Genomic DNA, 22,856 nt, shown 5'->3' on the forward strand with positions numbered 1-22,856 from the left:
ACATAGTGGGTGCCCCTTGATTCCTTCCTTCAGGCAGTGAGAAAGAGGGTGGGTCAAGGAATGACCTGCACGGACATGCAGCCCACCGGCACCCCTACTGAGTGCGGGGCCCCTGGCTAGGCCTGAGGTCCAAAGGATGAATCCATGGTCAAGCAAACGTGGAACACTGTACTTGGATGGCGAGATGCCCAGGACCTACGGGAACTCAGAGGGGACAGACCACAAGGGAGGGGCTGAGAAGCCCCGAAACGGGGGAGGGGAGGAGGCCACGGTGCAGGGAATCTCCCAGGCCACCGTGGCAGGCAGGGGCCAGAGTCAGGGCACGTGCTGGCCGGGGAAGGGGGGCCGAAGCGTGGGAAGACCTGGGCACTGGCTCCCGGGAGCAGCTCCGACCCGTGAAATCCATCTGCCGGCCGCGGGGCCTGGGGCAGCTGGGGTCTGGAAATGACTGTGGTCGGAGCTGAAGACAGTGGGGAGCAGCCTGGCGGCCTCTTTGATGTCACTCTGGGGTTGGGTTTCCGAGGCTTCCAGGCCTGGCCCCTGGGGAGGCCTTGTGGGATGGGGCTGGGCCAAGACTGAGGTGGGGGTAGGGACAGGGGAATGGCCCCCTGGGGTGGGTGGGGGGCAGGACCCAGCTGCTTTGAACTCTCTCCGTGCCTTCTGAGTCAGCGCTGGCTAAACCAGAGCCCCTTCCCAGCCCAAGCTTGAGAGACACCACCACTCGAAGCCTCGGTTTCTCTACCTGGCCCCCCGGGCACGAAGTGAGGGACAGCAGGGGAGCCCCACTTTCTTAGCCTTCCCACCTTCCTTCCCAGAGCAGCCCCGGAGGTTTGAAAAACCCCTGATCCCAATGCCATCACCCAGAGAAGGCGAGGAGCTTGCCTAAGGACACACAGCTGATTCCTGGTAGTTGAGGGCCCCACCCCCCCGTCCAGGCCTGAATGGCACCCTCTCCAGGCAAGCTGGCCAGTCCCTTCCCATGGCCTCTGCAGAAGCTGTACTTCCTTTACTCCCCCCTTGGCTGGGGTCCCCAGGCAGAGCTAGGGCCTTGCTCCCTTCCCGGCTCTGAGAACACCCACAGCCCACACCTCAGTGAGTGCTCAAGGCCGCTGGTGACCTGTGCCTTCCTCCTCTTTGCTCCACAGTCCTTCCCCTGCTTGGAAGTCTATTCCCTGACTCCAGCCTGTTCAGTTCTTACTTGTCCTCCAGGTCCCCATTAGGACCTCACCTCCACCAGGGAGCCCTCCCTGATCTCGTCTCTAGGTTCACAGTGCCCCTGGTCTCAGAATTCTCATCACCTTGCGTTAAAATTACCTGTTTATTTGCCATTTCTTGAAGGCAGGGATGGTAGGTCCTCAGAGAGGGGCTGTTAAATGACTGAAGGACACACATGCGTGCCCCAGACTCTGAGGCCAGCTGGCTCCCCCAGTCCCAGCATGACTGACGCTGGCCCTTCCTTCCAGCACTCTCACTATGTCTGGAACCGCACTGATCTCCTGGCCCTTGACCCCCACAGCGTGGACTACCTCTTGGGTAAGTGGAGAGGGTGGAGTGGACATCCAGCTGGGCGCCCTGGGGCCAGGGCTGTGTGAGCCAGCACTGGGGGATGAGGCCCCAGCCACCTCCCTCCACAACTTAGGGACCTTTGTCCCAGGCTCCAGGACCTGGGAGGGGTGAGGGAGGGGTTCCGGTTCATAGAATTAGACCTGAAATTTGCTGGCTGTGCAGGGCGAACAGCTCCATTGAGCACAAAGGGAAACAAAGGTCAGAGAAGGAGACGACCTCTGGCCCGCATGGCCCAGGTGAGTCTGAACCCTAGCTGGTGCTGGGACTTAAACAAATCCTTGGCTGTGGAGCCAGGGGACCCAGAGCCAGCCCTGCGGAGCTGCCAGGGCAGAAGCCAGCTAGATTGTCTCTGCCGGTCTTGACTGGGGGGTGGGGTGTTGCCCCCACCTCCCCAGGGACTGGGTAACAGCTGTGGGACCCGGGGCGGCTCCAGGTGAGGTGGGACGAGACCCTGAGTCCCACCATGCAGACATCTGGATCCCCATTCCCTCCTGGCTGTTGGGCCAGGCAGGTGGTGGCAAAGCCCCCTGCAAGGCTTTCTCAAGGAACACGGCCCCTGGGTCCTGGGCGTGTCCGCGGAGATTCTGGGCTTAGAGCAGGGCACCCGGAGGGTCGCTCCGACACACGCAGCTCTCTGCTCGCCCGGGCCCCACAGCCCACGCTGCCTGTAGAGAATTACGCCTGTACCTGCAGAGCATGAAAATTCCGTGTATGGGTTCAAATCCAGCTCCTACCACTCATGAGCTGTGCAATCCTCTGTGCCTCCGTCTTCTATAAAATGAGGATTATGAATCCTCTGTACAGTGGGTACAGTGATCGGGTCTGCCTCAGCGTTGTCATGAGGATTAAATGAGCTAATGTGTAAGTTATCTCTGTGGCCACATAGCAGATTATCCCAAAGCTTTACAGTTTAAAACGAGAGCAAACACTTGCTCCTTCACGGTTTCTTTGGGTCAGGAATTTGGGAGTGGTTCAGCTAGGTCTCTCAGGAGGCTGCAGTCCTCTGAGGCTTGACTGGGGCTGGGGCTTCCAGGGGGCCTCACTCATGGCTAGTAAGTCAGTGTGGGCTGTTGGCAGGAGGCCCCAATTTCTCACCGTGTGAATCTCTCCACTGAGCTGCTTGAGTGTCCTCACGTCATGGCAACTGGCTTTCCCCAGAAAGTAGGAGTTTGCAAGGCAGAAGCCACAGTGTCTTACGCTCGGGTCTGGAAGTCACACGCTGTCGTCTGGACAGCATTCTGTTGGATACACAGGCCAGCCCGAGTCAGTGAGGGAGGGCACGTGACCGTGAATTCCAGGAGGAAGGGTTATTGGGCGACCTCTCGGAGGCTGGGGCCCAGGTGCTTCCAAAGCACGCAGGACGACATGTCCCAGAGTAAGCGCTCTCTATTCACTGGCGCCCCCTCCACGCGCCCACGCATGGAGGGCAAGGTGTTCTGGAAGCACACCCAGGACTGGAAAACAGCAACCAGTATATGTGGAATCTTGTGATATGAGCAAGGAATGGATCTCTCTCCTTGTTTCACGAGGGGAAAATACCACACTCAGGGAACAGCAGAGACAGTGACCCCAAACCTTCTGTTTCACTGTATAAGCACTGAGCCCTTCAAACCTGGCATGGAAACACACACCCAGGCTGTCTCATTGAGGCCGGGACACAGTCCTCTGCCATGTCCAGGGCCCTCCAAGGCTCGGATGGGCTGATGGAGTAGAATCCCAGGTCTCCCATTAGCAGCTGAACATAGCGAGTTACGGAACACCTGAGCCTCAGTCTCCTCCTCTGTGAAATGGACACAGTGCCCCCCTCACCATGGCGAGGCTGAGAAGATGAACGGAGGCAGCCCTCCCAAAGCCACCCAGAGCTGCTTCCAACCCCCACCTCCCTTTACCCAGTCAGGTGTGAGAAGCCTCTGCTCCCCGAGACACCCACACCCTCCTGGCTCCTCCTCAGGTCTCTTTGAGCCGGGGGACATGCAGTACGAACTCAACAGGAACAACGCGACTGACCCTTCACTCTCTGAGATGGTAGAGATGGCCATCAGGATCCTGAACAAGAACCCAAAAGGCTTCTTCCTGCTGGTGGAAGGTAGGGGGCCCAGGCCTGGCTGCAGGGCTGCTTCCCTGGGAGCATCTAGGCGGGTTCAGGGTGGGGTGGTCAGCTCTCAGAGAGCACTGTCCCATTTGGGGATGAGCAGGGAGATTCCGTTGGGGAGGATGGGTCATGAACGAGAGAGGTGGAGAGAAGGGGCGGTGCTGAGGCTTCCAGCCCAACAAGCTCTTCTTCTTTGGGCATGGAGATGGCACATCCGGCTTACCAGTCCAGGAAGGCTTCCTGAGAGAGGAGGCAGGTTTCTTCCTTTTGGAAATTCCTCCCCAAAGCCTGTCTCCGGAGGGGTGTGCAGCCCCCTCAGCTTCACTCCTTCCCAAAGACAAGTCTGCAAGCCCCTGTAGTCAGAGGTGCCCTGAGCAGCTGCCTGGCTGGGCCCAAGGACACCAGCCCAGGGTCGACCAGATGCCCATTGGTCTGTGGATGCCCTCACAGCTGGACAGCAGACCTCTGCTGTGACTAGGCCCATGTGGGGCCAAGGTTAGAGAGGAGACGGCCCAGGGCAGCCCCTGGGTGTATCCTGGGGGCCCCAGGGCTGGGAGAGCCAGGCCCTCAGGAGGCAGCAGTGCTGTCTGCCAGTACTCCTGGGGTTTCCCGGCGCTGTCTTAAGGCCCTGGACTCGTTGTCTGAGTGCTGCCACCCACTGGCTTCTGTGACTGTTACCTGTGCATTGCTGTAAAAATGAGGCCCAAAATAGTCCCCTTCTCCAAGAAGGACTATTAGCATCCATTGAGTCCAGAGACATAATGTACTTGGAAGGGGGCCCAGCAGAGAATAAACCCTCAATGCTTCTATTATTATCATTATTATGATTGCCCAATAGCTAAGGCGATCACAATAGAAAGTAAAAGGAAATGATAAAGTCTCTGGAATCTTCCAAAGTTCTAACAACTATTCACATTCTGCCTGGACACACACACACACGGACACACTTGCACACATCCTCCCACCGTACATTTACACATGCTCGGGCCCTTCCCCTCTCCAGAGGCCCGCGGCCGCCAACCCAGCTTGGCTGCCTTCCTGCCAAACGCTGGGGTTCCCACTCAAGCACGGCGGTCTCGGCCTGGCCCTGAACGGGCCTCTGATGCTGAGGAAGCAGCCAGGAACCAGTGGTGACGAGCACGAGCTCCCTCAGGAGCGGTCCTCTTTGTGAGCAGGGCCAGGACCAGGCCGGCAAGGCCAGCTGCTCCCAGAGCCACAACAAAGGAGGGACCCACCCTGCCAGCCGGCCAGGCCTGTGTGGTGAGGCCCAGGCCAGCAGGAAGGCAGGGCGGCCAGGCGCCCAGGCTCCGGACCCTCAGAGTTGGGAGTGTCCTCTTAGAGATGGGAGGTGCTCCCTGCAGTCGCAGTCTCAGCTGTAATCTTCCAGCCAGGCTTCCTCTGCTCACCTGGGGGAGGGAGCATGGGGTGCAGGCTTCTCCAGGCCTGTATGGAAGCCTGCTGTGGGCGCTGCCCAGGCACCGAGGGCTTTTCCCCTCTAAGAGTGTGCTTCGCACGCAGTAATTTGGAGTGATTCCCTGAGAGCTCAGTTGGTAGAGAATATGCCTGCAATGCAGGAGACCCCAGTTCGACTCCTGGGTCAGGAAGATCCCCTGGAGAAGGAATAGGCTACTCACTCCAGTATTCTTGGGCTTCCCTTGTGGCCCAGCTTGTAAAGAATTTGCTGGGTTCAGAAGATCCCCTGGAGAAAGGAAAGGCTACCCATGCCAGTATTCTGGCCTGGAGAATTCCATGGACTGTATACTCCATGGGGTCGCAAAGAGTTGGATAGGACTGAGCGACTTTCACTTTCACTTTACACTCAGAGTGGATGTATTCAAAGATGGAAAAACAGGGCTTCAGAGTGGGTCATCTGAATTCAAAGCCCAGCAGATCTCACCTTCGACACGTCACTTCCTCACTCTTGGCCTCAGCTGTTCCATCTGTAAACTGGGCTGATTGTGCCCATCTCTACCCCAGTTGTCAGGAATGGAGAACAAGACGTCAGCTTGTTCTGTCTGGCACCTAGTAGGTATTCAGGCATGTTGGGTCCTTTCCCTAACTCTCTGAGATCTTCAGGGACTCTGAGCAGCCAAGGAAACAGCTCAGGAAGCAGTGTTGGATGGTGGATCTGCTTTAAGCCTGACTTTGCAGTGTCCACACGTGGGCCTGTGGTCCAGCGACTCACCGTCTGAGCTGCTGGGAAGGTTGAACAGCTGTATTAAATGCCCAGCATGGTGCCTGGCCCAGGGGAGCTCCCATCAAAGAGGTTAACCTGGCGGTTAACCCAGGGGGATGGGAATTGGGGATAACACCTCCTTCCCCGCCCCCTGACCAGAGGCCTTTGCCTTGGCATCCCAAGGGGGCAGGATTGACCACGGGCACCACGAGGGCAAAGCCAAGCAGGCACTGCATGAGGCGGTGGAGATGGACCAGGCCATCGGGCAGGCGGGTGCTATGACCTCCGTAGAAGACACGCTGACCGTTGTCACTGCTGACCACTCCCACGTCTTTACCTTTGGCGGGTACACCCCCCGTGGCAACTCGATCTTTGGTAGGTAGGCCTCCATTGGGGTAGGCACTGGGCATTCCCAGGGTCTGCCATCTGGGAGTGGGGGTAGGGGAGGAGAGCTGGCAAGCCCAGGGCCTGGCACATGTGGGACTTGGAACTGGGGAGGGAAGAGACGTTACTGGCAGGTGGGGGAATAGAGGGTGGGGGGCGTGGAGGGAAGTGATGCCTGGGTGCATGGGTGGCCACCGGGATGATGGATAGGTAGAAGAATGAGAGGCAGGATGGATTAATGGACAGGGGAGAGGAGAGGATGGAGGGATGGATGGACGGATGAGGGGTGGATGGACCAACAGATGGGAGGACATGGGCACAATAAAAACTGAGGGATGTTTGGTTGGAAATAAATTGGGCTTGGAAGGTGGCTTCCTTGGGAGGGGACCCAGGGGTCCTAGCCGGGGGTTAGGGCCTGTACCCCTGGTGCTCCAACAGGACCCCTGGACCAATGCCTTCTTGTGCAGGTCTGGCCCCCATGGTGAGTGACACAGACAAGAAGCCATTCACCGCCATCCTGTACGGCAACGGGCCTGGCTACAAGGTGGTGGGTGGTGAGCGAGAGAATGTCTCCATGGTGGACTACGGTGAGAACCAAGGCCCAGGGCTGGGAGGGGACAGGGAACCCCCTCAGGGATGAGCTCAGAAACAGTACAGTCCTCTGGTTAAGGCTGGGAGCGAGGTGTCCCAGGATAGACAGGAGTTGAGTCATTGAGTCAGAACAATGTCAACTTGAATCCCCTCCGAAAATCCAGCAACTCTGTGACCTTGGGCACTTAACTTCACCTTCCTCATTTTCAGTTTCCCTCTGAAGAATGGTCTGCCTCCCGGGGTTGTCTGAAGGGCTAGCTGGACCTGATGAGCTCAGTGTGGGGCCTGGCACGTGCTGTGCTGCACCGTCGTTTTTACTGGCTGTATAGTGTTCCAGTGTGTGCGCGCCTTCCCAGTTTGCTTATCTGATTGCATATTGTTGAATATTTGTTCATGATGTCCCCAGCACCCCCCTGGGGGTCTAAGGGCACAGCCCAGGATCAGAAGCTTTTCCTGGGTTGGCTCTTCCCTTCTAATCCAGACAGCCCAGATGAGATCTGTGGGTTGAGAGGGCAGACTTCTGTGTCAACAGACTCAGGCTTGAGTCCTGTGGCCTGGTGTAGGAAATGACTTCCCTGCACTGAACCTCAGCTTCCTCGTCTATAAAATGGGGGCATTTGGGACTTTCCGAGTGGCCCAGTGGTTGAAGACTCCACGCTCCCGATGCAGGTGGCGTGGGTTTGATCAATCCCTGGTTGGGGAACTGGGATCCCATGTGTTGCACAGAGTGGCCCCCCCTCGGAAAAAAATATGGGGGAGGAGGGCATTTGAGCCAGCCCAGAAGTGGGCACGGAAAGCTGCTGCATCGTGCCAGGCCCCCTGGCAGGCGCTCAGCAAGCGTTTCTCTGGCCCACAGCTCACAATAACTACCAGGCGCAGTCCGCGGTGCCCCTGCGCCACGAGACCCACGGCGGCGAGGACGTGGCCGTCTTTGCCAAGGGCCCCATGGCGCACCTGCTGCACGGCGTCCACGAGCAGAACTACATCCCCCACGTGATGGCCTACGCAGCCTGCATTGGTGCCAACCGCGACCACTGTGCCTCAGCCAGCTCGTCCGGCAGCCCCTCCCCCGGCCCCCTGCTGCTCCTCCTGGCCCTGCTGCCCCTGGGCAGCCTGTTCTGAGGGCCCGGGGCCCGGGCACCCACCAGCCCATGACCGATGGCCGGTGCTGCCCACAGCCTGGCAGCCCACACCTCAAAGGGGCAGGAGGCAGAGACCCCCACCGCCTCTGCCGCTGCCGGCAAGGGGACCCAGGAAACCAAAGTCTGCCTGCCGCCCACCTGGCTCCCCTCTGGAATCCTCCATTGCGGCCAGATCAGTTGCTGGCCTCCAGCCTCCCCCGCCACCCGCTGCCCCCTTCTGGCCGACAGGGTAGGTTTCTCTTGGGCAGGCAGAGAGCATAGACTGCAAAACTTCTCAAAGCCTCTTATTTTTCTAGCAACTCTATTTCTCCAGACCCAGAGGCCCTGGAGCTTCTGTGGAACATTCCGGATCTGACCCTCCCCCACCCCCTTCCCCGTCCCTCTGGAGCCCACCAGGCTCATGGCCCGTTCCCCAAGTCTGTCCATAACTGCAGGGGAGACCAGGTCCTCCTCGGGAGGGAGGTTTCCTCACTCCCTCATTCCAAGGTCGCCCCGGGGCTCCCAGGAAGTCGGTTCCGAGGACTGGCCATCCAGCCCCAGGTGACCCAGGCTGGGAAGAGGAGCCTGGCAAAGTGGACGCTTCCCGGCTCTAAACACACACGCCAGCCTCTCTGAAGGGACGCTCCTGCTCGAAACAGCCAAAAAATTTTCTCTTTTTGGTGTTGGTTAAAAGGGAACACAAAACATTTAAATAAAACTTTCCAAATATTTCTGAGGACAGGACTGAGTCTTTGTGGTCAGTGAGGAAGAGACTGAAATAAGCTCATTTCTCTGGGGAGAGCAGGACTCGGGGCCCAGAAGCGCACGCAGGTGGGGTTGGATGGGGAGGAGAAGGGGGTCTCCCGCTGACCTGAGGGCTTCGCCACGCATTACCCGGGTGACTGTGGACAGAGTCCTTTGCGTCTCTGCCTCTCTGTTTTCTTATCTGTAACATGGGAGGCAGCCCACTGCAGGACTACCATGAGGATTAAAGAACGGTGCCTCTGAGCCCACAGCCCACAGCAGGAAGGCTTTCAAGTGCCCCGGGACGCCCTTGCTGCGTGGTGCCCTCAAACAGCTGCCCGCCGTGGCCCATCGTACCCGCTCCCTCATCCGTTCATTCAGCGAGTATTGAGCATGCGCCAGGCACCATACCAGCCTGAGAGGTTAGGGGTTGACCTCACAGAGCCTCAGCCTAGACAGGGATGGTGATCTGTCCACTCCTGATTGTCAAGGCTGGGTACACACTCAGGGTTACACCTGATATTGGGGGAGAGGACCCCAAGTTTGCTCCTCTTGCCTTCCTGGAACGAAAGACTCAGTCATGATGACAATGATGATTATTTACTGTCTGCCGGTCTCTGAGCGTGATGCTTATGTGGATTCATTTCATCTTAAGAAGCAGGCCCCCTTGGTCCATCCACACTTATAGACGATGAAACCAGGGTGCAGCAAGTGACATGAGGGCCCAAGGTCCCCCAAGCCGTGGAGCTGGGGTTTGAGTCCAAGGTTCCCACACTTAATGACATCCTGTATTTATAATGCATTTCCAGCCTCCTGCCAACCAGGCTCTGAGGCAGCCGGTACTAATGACTCATAACACACACTAGTTAAAAATGAACTCGGCAAGAAATTGTATGTTAGAAGCAAGGCATCCTTCAAGAATGAAAATACGAAAAAAAAAAGAAAAAATGCAGCTGAGAAGATTTAAGTTTCCCAGCAGTCCTGGCAAAAAGGGCACAGCCAAGCTGATGCTGGGCTAGTAAACTACATGCCCACATTCTTGCCAGGCAGACGCCTTGCCTGTAACTGTACAGTGCCGCATTTTCATTTGTTGTTCTCATACCATCTTCACAATTTTTGCCATGTCTCTATTGTCACGTCCTAAACACTTCTTTAAATTCACATTTAAGCAGTCTGTCTTTAAAAGTTCACCGGTACCACGCAAAGTCAGTGTACAAACCCCACGGGTGTGCAAACCACACTTGTGTCTTAGGTTGGGTTCTTCTGAGGCGGAGCCTGTGACAAGGATTTGAATACAGTTTGTAAAGGGGCTTCCCAAGTGGCTCAGCGGTAAAGAAACCTGCCAATGCAGGGGATGCAGTTCCAATCCCTGGGTTAGGAAAAGGAACCCAGGAAGCACCAGGCAGAGTGGGGAAGTGAGCCGGGAAAGGAAAGGGTGTGTGTGAAGCAGGTCACCATCATGGGCAACCCGGGCTGTCCCACTGTGGGCCTCCAGGATACAAGGGAGATGCATCTAAGGGTTATCTCACTGTGGAGTGAGGGAGCTGGGGTATTTATTCTTCAGCTCTCCTTTCTCACTGGCTTAGAGCTGTTCTGAAAAAATGAACACTCTGGCCCTTCCAACCCACCCCTGGAAGGGCTGAGAGCAAGCCCCAAAGCCTGAGCCAGGACAGTAAATGCTCAAAGGATACAAGCAAAGCACGAACATCATTTATTAAACTTTGGGATGGGGTTCAAAAGCCTGGGCTGCCGCCGGTCAGAGAGGTAGGGGTTCCCATCACTTTCTTGCTTCCATGAACTCAGGAGAGTTCTTTAACTTCGCTGATGTTCCATTCCTAACATCTGAATGTACTATCCCGACACTGAGCTGAACACACTGAGCTCTCAGGATCCCACGAGGGAGTTCCTAGCTCCTCCTAGCACGAGTCCAGGCTGTGGCTCATGTGTGTATGCTTCAAGAAGAATCAAGGGTGCTCTGACTGCTCCAGGGCCTCCCTTACCCAGGCTGGGCCCCGCACGCACCGTCAGCTCACTCATCACCCCTTTATTCTAACTGTTGGTGGCTCTGAGTCCTAATCCAGGCCAGGGGTCCAGGCCGAAGTCCCAGCTCCACCCATCCCCCCTTAACTAGAGGCTAAGGGTAACAGTAAGACATTTTCTCAGTGAGGAAGAACAAATCTTAAGCTGACAAATCCTCTTCTAGTCATCCAGATAACCCTGTCTTCTGTTAAAGAGAAATCTGGAATTTAACACAACGAGTTCATTTCTATCTCAAACATCTCGGGGTGCCTCTGGTCAGGTGCCTGGGACCCAGGCTTGTTCCACCATGTGGCTCTGCCCTCCTCTAAATTCCAGAGGTTCCATCTTAACCAGAATGCCTATCTAAATTCCATCTGGCCACCACACTGATGAGGGAAGGGGTGGAAGGGGAGGGGGGCTCACGCTCACGTTTTAATCACTTCTTCCTGGAAGCGACACTCATGACTCCTACTCACAGTCCATTGGTGAGAACTAGTCACATGATTCTACCTGGATGCAAAGGAGGCTGGGAAATGTAGTCTTTGGTTGAGCAGACACTTCCCACCACCAACTCTTCAGTTCAGTTCAGTCCCTCAGTCATGTCTGACTCTTTGCAACCCCATAGACTGCAGCATACCAGGCCTCTGTGTCCATCACGAACTCCTGGAATTTACTCAAACTCACATCCATCGAGTCAGTGATGGTGCCATCCAACCATCTCATCCTCTGTCGTCCCCTTCTCCTGCCTTCAATCTTTTCCAGTATCAGGGTCTTTTCAAATGAGTCAGTTCTTCCCATCAGGTGGCCTAAGTATTGGAGCTTCAGCTTCAGCATCAGTCCTTCCAAAGAATATTCAGGACTGATCTCCTTTAGGATGGACTGGTTGGATCTCCTTGCAGTCCAAGGGACTCTCAAGAGTCTTCTCCAACATCACAGTTCAAAAGCATCAATTCTTCAGTGCTCAGCTTTCTTTATAGTCCAACTCTCACATCCATACATGACTACTGGAAAAACCATAGCTTTGACTAGACAGACCTTTGTTGGCAAAGTAATGTCTCTGCTTTTTAATCTGCTATCTAGATTGGTCATAACTTTTCTTCCAAGGAGCAAGCATCTTTTAATTTCATGGCTGCAGTCACCATCTGCAGTGATTTTGGAGCCCCCCAAAATAAAAATCTGTCACTGTTTGCATTGTTTCCCCATCTATTTGCCATGAAGTGATGGGCGAGATGCCACGGTCTTAGTTTTCTGGTTCTCAACCTGGGCACTCTTGGCACTTGGGGCCGGATGTCTCTCTGTCGTAGGAGGGTTAGCAGCACCCCCAGCCCCTCCTCCTGAGATGTCTATTGCTGCCCCTCCCCCCACCGTTGAGCCCTTTCCTCCACAGTAAGGAAGGGGTGTGGGAGGTCTGGGTTGTCTTGTCTCAGCTTCACGTGTGCTCAGGGCACCTCCCACTCGTGCTCCCCAGATGTCACTGATTATCCTCACAGTGTTTTAAAACACTGGGAACTTGCACAAAAGATTTGGAGTTCTGGCTTGGTTGAAAAATTGGAAGGTCTGCTCGCCTTGCCCCACATTTATGCAGAGCAATGGTCAGTCAGAGCTGAGAGACGGCCGACCGTCATGGGTGTAGCTCTCCTGCCTGCCACACTCCCCAGCATTCCCGTCTGTCCTCCTACAGGAAGCCCCTGTGGACTGGTGTTCCTTGTCTGGCCATGGTGGAAACTGGGCGTGTGGCCTCTGCCTTATTCTGGGCCACACCTGGGAGACGACAGTGAACGGGCTTCCTGTCCTCAGGAAGCTCGTGTCTCATGGAAGAGAATGCCAGAGGGAATCCCAGCACGATGGGGACGCAAGGAACCATGGGGGCAGAGTTGTTGTTGTTCAGTCGCTCAGTCGTGTCCGAGTCTTTGCGACCCCATGGACTGCAGCAAGCCAGGCCTCCCAGTCCATCACCAACGCCCGGAGTGCACCCAAACTCATGTGCATCGAGTTGGTGATGCCATCCAGCCATCCCACCCTCTACAGCACTCTTCTCCTTTGCCTTCAGTCTTTCCCAACATCAGGGTCTTTTCCAATGAGTCTTTAACATTGTCTTCTGTTAAAGAGAAATCCAGAATTTAACACAATAAGTTCATTTCTATCTCAAACATCTGGTGGTGTTTGAGATAGAAACAGCCCCAACAGCCCCAAAGCTGCTGTTTGCATCAGGTGGCCAAAGTATTGGCGCTTCAATATCAGTCCTTCCAGTGAGTATCCAGGGTTGATTTCCTTTAGGACTGACTGGTTGGATCTCCTTGCTGTCCAAGGGACCCTTGAGAGTCTTCTCCAAGACTTCTCCATTGAGGGCATAGAGAGGGCACCTCACCAGCTGGGGCATGGGTGGGATGGGCACAGAGACAGGGCAATGAATGAGCTGGGGCTTGACTAGGAGACGACTGAGGCGGGGCTTGAGGCCACAGAGCAGAGTTAGAGGGGACCCTGCAGGGAGACATGAGTGGGGGAGCCTACGATACCATCCCAAGAAACTGGGAGGCGACCTTGGAGACCCTGGGGAGCCACGGAAGGTTCTGGAACCAGACGTGCGCATCGCTTTCAAAAGACCATCTTGGCTGCCAGCTTTGAGGGCAGCTTTGAGAAGAGCTAGAGGCTGAGAGGCCAGCAAGAAGTCTGCTACAGGAGGCCAGGCAGGGGATGCTGGGGCCATGGAGACAAGCAGGAAGAAACAGGCCCCAGATCTGCGCCTGTGGGTCTCAGTCCTGCTTATGAAGAGGGAAACCAGACCTGCGTGTGAGTGGGTGGGTGGTCAGCAGACTGACTGCGCTGAGAGGGAAGGCAGGAGGGAGCAGGAGGCCCACAATGCACCACACACCCTACTAAGCACCCAAGACGTGCAGTGAAGTTGCTGCCCTTGGGGAGGTGGTGGGGGGGCGTATATTGGACACATCCACATAGCCCACCGCCATCCCGTGACCTGGGCACTGTCATCCCCATTTTACAGATGAGAAAGTTGAGGCTTGGCAGGGCACAGTGACCTGTTCCGTGTTTCTTAAGTGACAGCTGCAAGTTGAACCCTTGACCCCTGAGTCCACCTCCCCCCACCCCCTCCGAGGCCCTCATCTCTCCAAGGAAAACAACCCAGACCCCATTGCCGCAGAAGCCCTTCAATGGGGTGGTGAGAGCCCCAAACCAGCAGCGTTTATAATTAGCCCTGGTGGCTTACCCCCAAGACCTCCCACCAAGATCTAGCCCCAGCTGATCCGGGGGTGGGGTGAAGGGATTAAGTTCTCAGAAGAGGATTTGGGCTCCTGTGTGGCTTCCCAGGGCCTCCTTGTGATGCTGCCTTGATCATGGCGCCAGGCTCCTTTCTGACTCCTCAGTCATCTGCCCCCAACCTCAGGATGGGGGGCACACATGTGACCCACCAGCCCGGCAAGGGCAGGCCGGGCCAACCGGCCAGTACCACGTCTCCCTCCCTGCCCATGAGAACCCAGGCTTAGAGTCGCTGAGGCGGTGGATACACCATTGCCAGCAAAGCCCAGACCTTTCCACGGGGCTCCCTGCATGCCCGGGACCCTTCCGAGTGCCTCACAGGGAGCCTAACCCATTCACCCTCCCAACCACTCTCAGAGGGCAGGGACCGCTGCTGTCTGTGGTTTACGGATGAGGAGACGTATGCAGAGAGAAATCTGATAACCTATGTGAAGTCCCACAACTGTTTTTAACAGGATATGGAGGAGGATATAAAGGCAAAATTGGGCTTCCCTGCTGGCTCAGACGGTAAAGCGTCTGCCTGCAATGCAGGAGACCTGGGTTCTCCAGGGGGTTGAGAAGATCCCCTGGAGGAGGAAACGGCCACCCACTCCAGTATTCTTGCCTGTAAAATCCCATGGATGGAGGAGCCTGGTGGGTTACAGTCCATGGGGTCGCAAAGAGTCAGACACAACTGAGCGACTTCACTTTCACTTTTCACTTTCATGCATTGGAGAAGGAAATGGCAACCCACTCCAGTGTTCTTGCCTGGAGAATCCCAGGGATGGTGGAGCGTGGTGGGCTGCCATCTATGGGGTCACACAGAGTTGGACACAACTGAAGCGACTTAGCAGCAGCAGCAACTGGCTCAGACGGTAAAGCGTCTGCCTGCAATGCAGGAGACCTGAGTTCGATCCCTGGGTTGAGAAGATCCCCTGGAGAAGGAAACGGCCACCCACTCCAGTACTCTTGCCTGGAAAACCCCATGGGCAGAGGAGCCTGGTAGGCTACAGTCCATGGGGTCGCAAAGAGCTGGACACGACCGAGTGACTTCACTATAAAGGCAGACAGTGCGGCCGCAGGGTGTGAGATTTAACCACGCACCGGGCAGGGTGAGGGGCAAAAACGAGGATCAGGATTGTAACCCTGTAAAGATTCAAGGGAGTGGGCTGCCGGCGTCAGTCAGGAGATCCTGACCCCCTGAGCCTGTGCCCTTGTCCTAGTGGGAAGCGCCCGGTAGCCTTGGGCAGAACCCCGGCCTCCCCCGGCCCGTGCCAGGGCAGGTGGCCCCAAGCTCTCCGAGGTCATCAGACCTCCTGCCACTCAGGTGACCTGGTTGGGGAACAGTGGCAGCTAAGAGGCCGTGTCCTGATGACACAGGACTGGGCTGGGATGAGAAAGAGGGCTCTGGGGCAGGGTGTGGACAGGTTTTTGGTTTCGTTTTTTCCTGTTTATTTATTTGGCTGCCCTGGGCCTTAGCTGCAGCATGCGGAATCTTCAGCTGCGGCACGTGGAATCCAGCTCCCCAGCCAGGAATTGAGCGCAGGCCCCTCGCACTTTGTAGCCTGGAGTCTTAGCCGCTGGACCGCCAGAGAAGTCCCTGGAAAGGTTGGAAGTATGATCGTTCCCTCTTCTCCCAGGGTCCTTGCAGGGTCAAGGCCTGAGTAGCTGCTGCCTGTTCTCAAGGCGTGAGGGTACTGTGCCCACACTCGGGGCAAGAGTCAGCGCTGGAGGGGTCTTTGGCCCTGAGCCCTCCACTCCTGAGGGACCATCCCCAGACAAACTCAGGGCTGGAGTCGGCTTCTGCACCAGAGGGGAAGGTAAGCAAGAGAGGGTCAGGCACCAGGTTGAAGTCACAGAGTGAAATGGGCAGAGGACCCCAGCCAAGGGGCAAACCCCCGGCAAAGGGTCCTCACCGTCCCCTGACCCCTGGGCACTGAGGATGCCAGGGAGAGAGGAGGACTCACAGGGGCCCGGTGCCTGCCTCAGCCTGGCATTTCAGTACCCCCTCCTCCCTGACCATCTCTTCCCACTCTCTTAGGTAGGGCACTGGCATTTACTCTCCTTTTCAGTTCAGTTCAGCTCAGTCGCTCAGTCATGTCTGACTCCTTGCGACTCCATGGACGGCAGCACGCCAGGCCTCCCTGTCCATCACCAAATCCAGGAGCTTACTCAGACTCACGTCCACTGAGTCGGTGATGCCATCCAACCATCTCATCCTCTGTCGTTTCCTTCTCCTCCTGCCCTCAATCTTTCCCAGCATCAGGGTCTTTTCTGATGAGTCAGGTCTTAAACGAAGGTCCAGAGAGTGACTGGGGGCCCTGCTATGGCTGGTGGTCAGTGAAGACCAGAGGAGGCTTGGCTGTGACCGAGTTGGTAAGGTGATAACTTTGCAAGGAGCTGGAGGAACGATTATTCCAAGTCAGGCAAAGCAAGTGCAAAGACCCAAGGACAGGAATAAGCTTAATATGCTTGAGCGACAGACATAACCAAAGTGGCTGGAGCCCAGAGAAGGGGGAGACAGTAGGTGGGTTAAGGTGGGAGGGGCGGATGGAACTGTGTCCCATGGGGAACAACAGGAAGTGCCTGCATCTTCTGTCTCAGGGGAAGGTCAGACGAAGCGAGTGACCCGATCCAGCTTATGCTTTGGAAAGATCGCTCCGGCTGCCAGGCGGCGACCGGGAATGCCAGGAGCTGACGCCGGAGGGCAGTCCGGAGGCCTTTCTGTTGCTGCGGGTGGAGGTGGTGGTGGCTTGGACCAGCTGAGGATGGTGGTGGCGGGAAGGAGCTGGATCCCAGACACGTTTGGGAACTGAAGCCAGCTGGGCTTGCTTATGGACCGAACCCTGGGAGGGGGGCAGGGGAAACAGCGGAATCAGGGATGCGCCTGGAGTTTGGCGTCTGAGCACCTAGGTAAAATGTCATCTGTGGATATGGTGGAGCAGATTTGGGGAGGAAATAGTTTGTTTGGATCATGTTAGCTTGGAGATCGGAGAAGGCAATGGCACCCCACTCCAGTATTCTTGCTTGGAAAATCCCATGGATGGAGGAGCCTGGTGGGCTGTAGTCCATGGGGTTGCTAAGAGTCGGACACGACTGAGTGACTTCCCTTTCACTTTTCACTTTCATGCATTGGAGAAGGAAATGGCAACCCACTCCAGTGTTCTTGCCTGGAGAATCCCAGGGACAGGGGTGCCTGGTGGGCTTCCATCTATGGGGTCGCACAGAGTCGGACACGACTGACGCAACTTAGCAGCAGCAGCAGCAGCTTGGAGATGCCCATTGGACTTTAGACACGCTGGTAGGAAGTCGGAAAAATTCTGGAGTTCAGGCAAGGAGCCCAGGAGCTGGAGACAGGACCAGGACCACTATGGCGCTTGAAGCGATGTGGCAGGAAGACGGGGGAACATGCCCAAGGTCATGGGGAGCCGGTGGCTGGGATTGGAGCTGCAATGTGTCAGACTCCACAACCCGTGGGAGCTCTTTCCACTCCATCAGGCAGTCACCACTGGGAACAGAGGCCTAGGGGTATAGGAGGGTGGGCTACAAGATTCAGTGGGGGCAAGAAGAAGCCCCTGGAAATGAATTTGAGAACAACTGAGATCCTTCCAGCCTGGGCTGCCCACCCCACCACCACAGCCTGGTGGAGCTCTTGCTGAGCGTGGAGTCCTGACCTCTGCCCATTGTACAGATGGAGAAACTGAGGTCCAGAGGAAAACAGGACTGAATGTTAGGTCTTCTGCTTGCCAACCCTGGCGTCTCCACCCACCGTTAAGGAGGGTTCCTGTCTGAATCAACTCAATGGTTGAGTTGGAACCACCCAAAAATGACAATCCTGAATTGGGTGGATGTTTCTCTTGAGCCCTCAGGGGGACCCGGTGCCTAGGGCCTTCCGTCCTGGGCTCCCCCCAAGGCTGTATCTCTACCCTGCCCTACCCAGGTCTGCATCTACGTAGTCCAGCCACCTCCGGCCTTCAGGATCCCTCCAGTCCCTGGCAGGGCAGCCTCAAGTCTCGTGGGGCATGGCTCCTGCCCCATGGCCAGGATCAAGGGACCCCTGGCCCCCGCCCAGACCACCCAGCGCCAGGGCCTGGCGGAGCCCAGCAGGGCCGGTGGGCAGTCTTCCCAGGCCGGCCCGTCGCGGTCTGGCTCCGCCCGAGAGGGGCTGCGGCCTGGGAACCACTAGCTGTCTCCTTGGGGAAGCAGCTGGGATTTCCAGAACAAACAGGGAAACCGCAGGCCCGCGCCCCGCCCGAGGAGGGGAGCTGCCTCTGGCCTCATCTGCAAACGCCAGTGGGAAGGAGCATGTGGACAGGGAAGGCTGGGGGGTGGGGCTCGAAGCCCCTGGGAGTGGGGCGGGTTGTGGGGGGTTGCTTGGCTGAGCTGGGGTGAGGTGTCTCCTGGACCTCAGGCAGGGAACCAAGCCTTGGAATCAGACCGACCCAGGTTCCTATCTGGACTCGGCTGGTGAATTTGCTGCTCTGTGCCTCAGTTTCCCCTTCTGCAACAACGGCCGCGGTCGCCCTGGCCTCCCAGAGCCGTGGTGACATGACCTGGAGTTGGCTCCATGCAAAGCGCCCAGGCTCAGCGCCTCAGGCACGGTAGGCCTGGAAGGACTTCAGTCCCTGAACCATCTGGTTCACCGGGAGCCAGAACAATTCTGGGGGATTCCTGGGCCTGGCAGGGCAGGCCGGGACAACCTCACTGATTCAGAGCTGCGGGGAGCGGGGGGAGCAGGGGGACCGGGGGAGCAGCTGACTCCACTGAAAGCCGCAATTAGAGCTCAATTTACAGGGACGCTGTTAGTTCTTCCCAGGCCCGAAGTGATTACAGGCTCCGAGCTAACCCGTTACTGACGGGGTGACACGCACAGGGGCCAGTCCGGGCCAAGGTGGGGTGTCCAGCCCCTCCCCCTCGCTGTATGACTGGGGAAACCGAGGCCCGAGCAGGTGGGACCAGCTCCAGGTCACACTGCAGGCCGGGGTGTGGGGGGCCAGGCCTCCCTGTTGGCCAATGGCTGCTTCAAGCTCCATCCCCAACTCTCACTTCTCTCCGAAGGATGGATGTCTTGCCGATCTAGAAGCCATAGGTACCTTGTGGGAGCAGACCTTCCTTGAAAAGGAGGGATGGGGGCCAAGAAGGCTGAAGCCCCAAGAGGAGGGGCCTGTCGTGATGGCTCAGTGAGGCTCGAGTCCTGGGCCCTGGACTTTGGGGCCACCCGCTCCCAGCCCAGCCCACAGGGGCCTCAAAATGCTACTGATAATCACAACAGTAATTACGGCAGCTCCCCGCTCTAAAGCTCTCACCGAGGGCTGGCCTCATCTCACACCTTCACCGTGACCTAGCAGGGAGCTGCTAGCCTTATCCATTGTAGAGATGGGGAAACTGAGGTCCCAGCTGGTCAGTGACTGGCCCAAGCTCACACGGGGAGCCAGCGGCAGGGCCGCTGGGACAAGTATGCTCCGCCAGGCTGGGAGAGATGCCACAGTCCTTTCTCCCCGGGCACAGAGCCATGCCGTCCTAGTGAATGGTAACAGTGAGGGGGCAATTAGCAAGTGAGAAAATCAATGAACGAATGAGCCAAAAGGCTGTTGAAGGGACTCTGCCGTGGGGGAGGTGTAGGAGAGCCACAGGCCTCTTCTTAGTTGCCCCCTCCAGGAAGACCCCTGCGCTTAGTGGGCTAAAGGAAAAGGCCCAAATCTTACCTCCCCAGAAACAAGTGTCCTCGAGTTTCTTGGTCCCAGGAATCCCCAGACTTGTTCAAATGCCCCTCTAAGGAGCCCTGAGCAGCCAGCCACCTCTTTGGCCTGCCCTCTGCCTTGGTCCCAACCAGCCCCCAGGGCCAGAGGTCACCCTCCCCCCGTTCCCACGCCTGACGTGTACCCTTGCCCAGGCTGGACTCTGAGTTGGGGGTGGGGTCTGCGGTGAGAGCGGGCTAGGCAAAAAGCTGGCATCACCTCTCCATGCCTTCTCCCCACTTCCTCCTCCTCCTCTGCAGCTCACTTTGGGGGTCCCCTGGTGGGGGGCAGTACACCCTCCCGTGGGATCCAAGCAGCTTGGGAGGTCAGTGTTGGAGCCTCTGCTGGCCAGGCACCCTCCCACTCCCGTGGGCATGGGCTGGGAGAATTCTTCTCTCATTTGACAAATATTGATGAAGCCCCTACTATGTGCCAGGCCCTGGGTGAGGCTCAGGGGCTCAGGAGAGACCCTCCTTCTGATGTCCGTCCTGAAGAGGTAGCTGGCGTCTGTGCGGCCGGTGAGCTCCACCCACCAAGCTCCCAAGGACTGCCCCCGCCCCTTCACCAGAAGACTGAAAGCTGCCTGCGGCCAGGAGTCGTGCCTCCCGCATCAGACCGGGATTTCCCCAGGGTATAGCTACCTCATCCTCGCCAGGCGGGGGCTCCCTCAGTCTCTAAAACCTGCCGTTGCTAAAAAAATTTCCCTCTCACTCTTAAAGCCTCCCAGGAGAGGGCTGCCAGATAAAATATAGGATGCCCAGTCAAACTCGAATTTCAGATAAACAAGGGAGGATTTTTAGTCTGTGTCCCAAACATTTCATGAGGTATACTTAAACTAAAAAATCCTCCCTTGTTTATCTGAAATGCAACTTTACCTGGGCTCCGTGGGTTTCTACTTGCTAAATCTGGCAACCTTACCCCCAGAGTTCATTCCTTCTGCTCGTGCCCGGCCGGGCCGGGCCGGATGGCCCAGGTCATGCCTGGACACAGCCCCTGCCTGCCCGGTGACAGCTCCTGTTGGCTCCCGGGACAGCTGTCCTTCCCTCGGCGGGCCCCACCTGCAGCCCCAGCTCCCGAGGGGACACCTGCCCCCTACCTGGCACGCACAGTCCAGCCGACAGGCTGTCAGGAAGGCGCCAGCGCCTCTTGCATGAGGGACCCAGGCAGAGGGGAACAGAGTCATTGCCACAGAGACTCCAGCATCAGAGACAGAGAGGCAGAGACCCAGAGAGGCAGGGGCAGGGTGAGGGAGCAGAAGGAGACCGTGAAGACGGCTAAGACAGAGACCGACAGCGAGCTTCCGGTCCAGGCAGCCCAGTGCAGAGGGTGGAGGTCTGGAGAGCCCACCAGGGTTCCCTCAGAGTGGCTCAGGGCAGAGGCTGGGCCCCCGAGCCCCATTTTGGGGCCAGAGCTCTGGGCCCTGGATGGGCCAGCTTTGGGACGCAGCCTGGGGTCTCCGGCGCCGGTCTGTCAGGGGTGGGGGTCCTCCGGGCCCCTCTGCCCTCTCTCCCCTCGCCCTGCCTCCCAGGGGCCAAACACAGGGACATTCACGGCTTCCCAGAAGGGCCTATTGGGCAGCCAGAGTGGCGTTTAAAATTAGCCTCGCTAACCAGATCTGGTTATTTCAGGAGGCTCCGTCCCTGGCTGTCCCCTCGGCAGGGCGGGACCTCCACATTCCAGGGTCCCTGGTTAAGTACCCCCTGTGGCCTGAACAGCAGAGAAAGGCCAGGTCGCAGTCCCCTGGCGCTGGGCGGGCCTGGGCCTGTGGCCGGCTCTTTGGCAAAGCTGCCCCAGGGTAAGCCATGGGCGTCCAAAGACACCCCAGCGGCTGGGAGATGGGGGGAGGACCCCTCCTATTGGGCACGGGGTCCAGGCCAGGTCCCTTAGAGGCTGCGAGAGCCTCTTGACAGCGACAGGTAGGGCTCTGCCCCCATTTTACAGGTGGGGAGACTGATGCCTGGGGAGACAGGTCCCCATTCTGAGGCAGGGGAGATGAGGCTGTCGGTTCAGCCGGGCACCCAAGTCCCTCTGCAGGGGCCTCTCACCTCCTGTGTCTGGAGCAACCTCTGCCAGGCGTTTGCAGCACCAGAGTCATTTCTAAGCCGAGTCCAGGGCTTCCCGGGGCCTGGCACCCCCCACCCAGGCCCTAATTCCAGTCTCGGGTCCGTGTCCCGGCTCGCCCTGCCCACCTCTGAACCCAGGGCGAGCACAGAGCTGGCGCGAGCACAAGAGAAACAGGACTGGATGCTTTGATCACAGAGGCTGGTTTGGTCCTTGGCCTCCCCCAGCCCCACCCTGGAGTCTGGAAGGGTGGGGTGGGGTGGGGGCCCCAGCTGAAACCCAGCCCAGAAGCCGGTCCCTTCCACTGACGGGGGCGCGGGCACAACCGGGCAGGCCGAGGGGGCCAAAGTGGGTGCTGCTCGCCCAGCTGGGCCCCAGCTTCTGGGCCAGGTTGGCAGCGGGCCAGAGCGGGGGTGGGCACCCAGTAAAGGGACCCAACGGACACACCCAGTTCTTTTCTGAAAGGATCATCAAGCCCAGGGAAGCCCTGGAGGCTGGGGCTCAGGGATGCAATTGATCATCGTACATTGCTGACACCGGTCCTGGGCCAGCCACCTCATCGCCCATGCAGAGAGCTGGCCCCATGGCCTGCGACGTGGGTTGTGGAGATGTCCTCATTCGTGGCTAAGTGCAACCCCCACACAACGCACACACTATTTTTTTGAGCCCACCTCCTGCTAGGGCTGCACCAAGAACTTTGTGAGGCATCACCTCATTGAATCCTCCCACCCGGGTACTAAAGGCGGGGCTATTAGCACTCCCAGTGAACAGATGAGGACCCTGAGGTCCATGTGCCCAAACTTACCGAGCTTATAGGAGGTAAATAAACTCAAAGCTATGCTCTTGATATTGGGGCTGGACTGTGGCTACTGGCCCTTGTTGGAATGGAAGGAGGCAGGGCCTGGGGGCCAGGGTGGGGGGCGCAGGTTAGAGAAAAGGGGTTAGGCAGAGGAGGGGAGTTGGGGGTGGTTAGCCGGGACCCGTTGAGTCTAGGGCGGCCAGGGCCAAACCCGGGTGGACGGGGCTGGGGAGTGAGTCACCAGCCCTGGGGGGACCCCAGACATCCGAGGGTCACAGCAGGGCCCCGTCAGGAAGGCCCTAGGGTGCCTCCA

The 22,856-nt window shown here is 57.6% G+C and overlaps 1 protein-coding gene across 4 annotated transcripts in view; it reads left to right on the plus strand.

Moving 5' to 3' along the window:
* Positions 1–8,661, plus strand: part of ALPL (alkaline phosphatase, biomineralization associated) — an 87,067-nt gene extending 78,406 nt beyond the window's left edge. For all 4 annotated transcript variants that reach the window (XM_070382681.1, XM_070382676.1, XM_070382696.1 and 1 more), the window contains exons 8-12: positions 1,464–1,533; positions 3,518–3,652; positions 6,018–6,209; positions 6,686–6,805; positions 7,666–8,661. In XM_070382681.1, coding sequence (XP_070238782.1) covers positions 1,464–1,533; positions 3,518–3,652; positions 6,018–6,209; positions 6,686–6,805; positions 7,666–7,931 — 783 coding nt within the window. In that variant the 3' untranslated portion in view covers positions 7,932–8,661. The remainder of the gene's footprint in view (positions 1–1,463; positions 1,534–3,517; positions 3,653–6,017; positions 6,210–6,685; positions 6,806–7,665) is intronic.
* Positions 8,662–22,856: the final 14,195 nt, after the last annotated feature.

Source organism: Bos mutus, chromosome 2 (assembly GCF_027580195.1).
Source record: "Bos mutus isolate GX-2022 chromosome 2, NWIPB_WYAK_1.1, whole genome shotgun sequence".
NCBI classification, from domain to species: Eukaryota; Metazoa; Chordata; class Mammalia; order Artiodactyla; family Bovidae; genus Bos; species Bos mutus.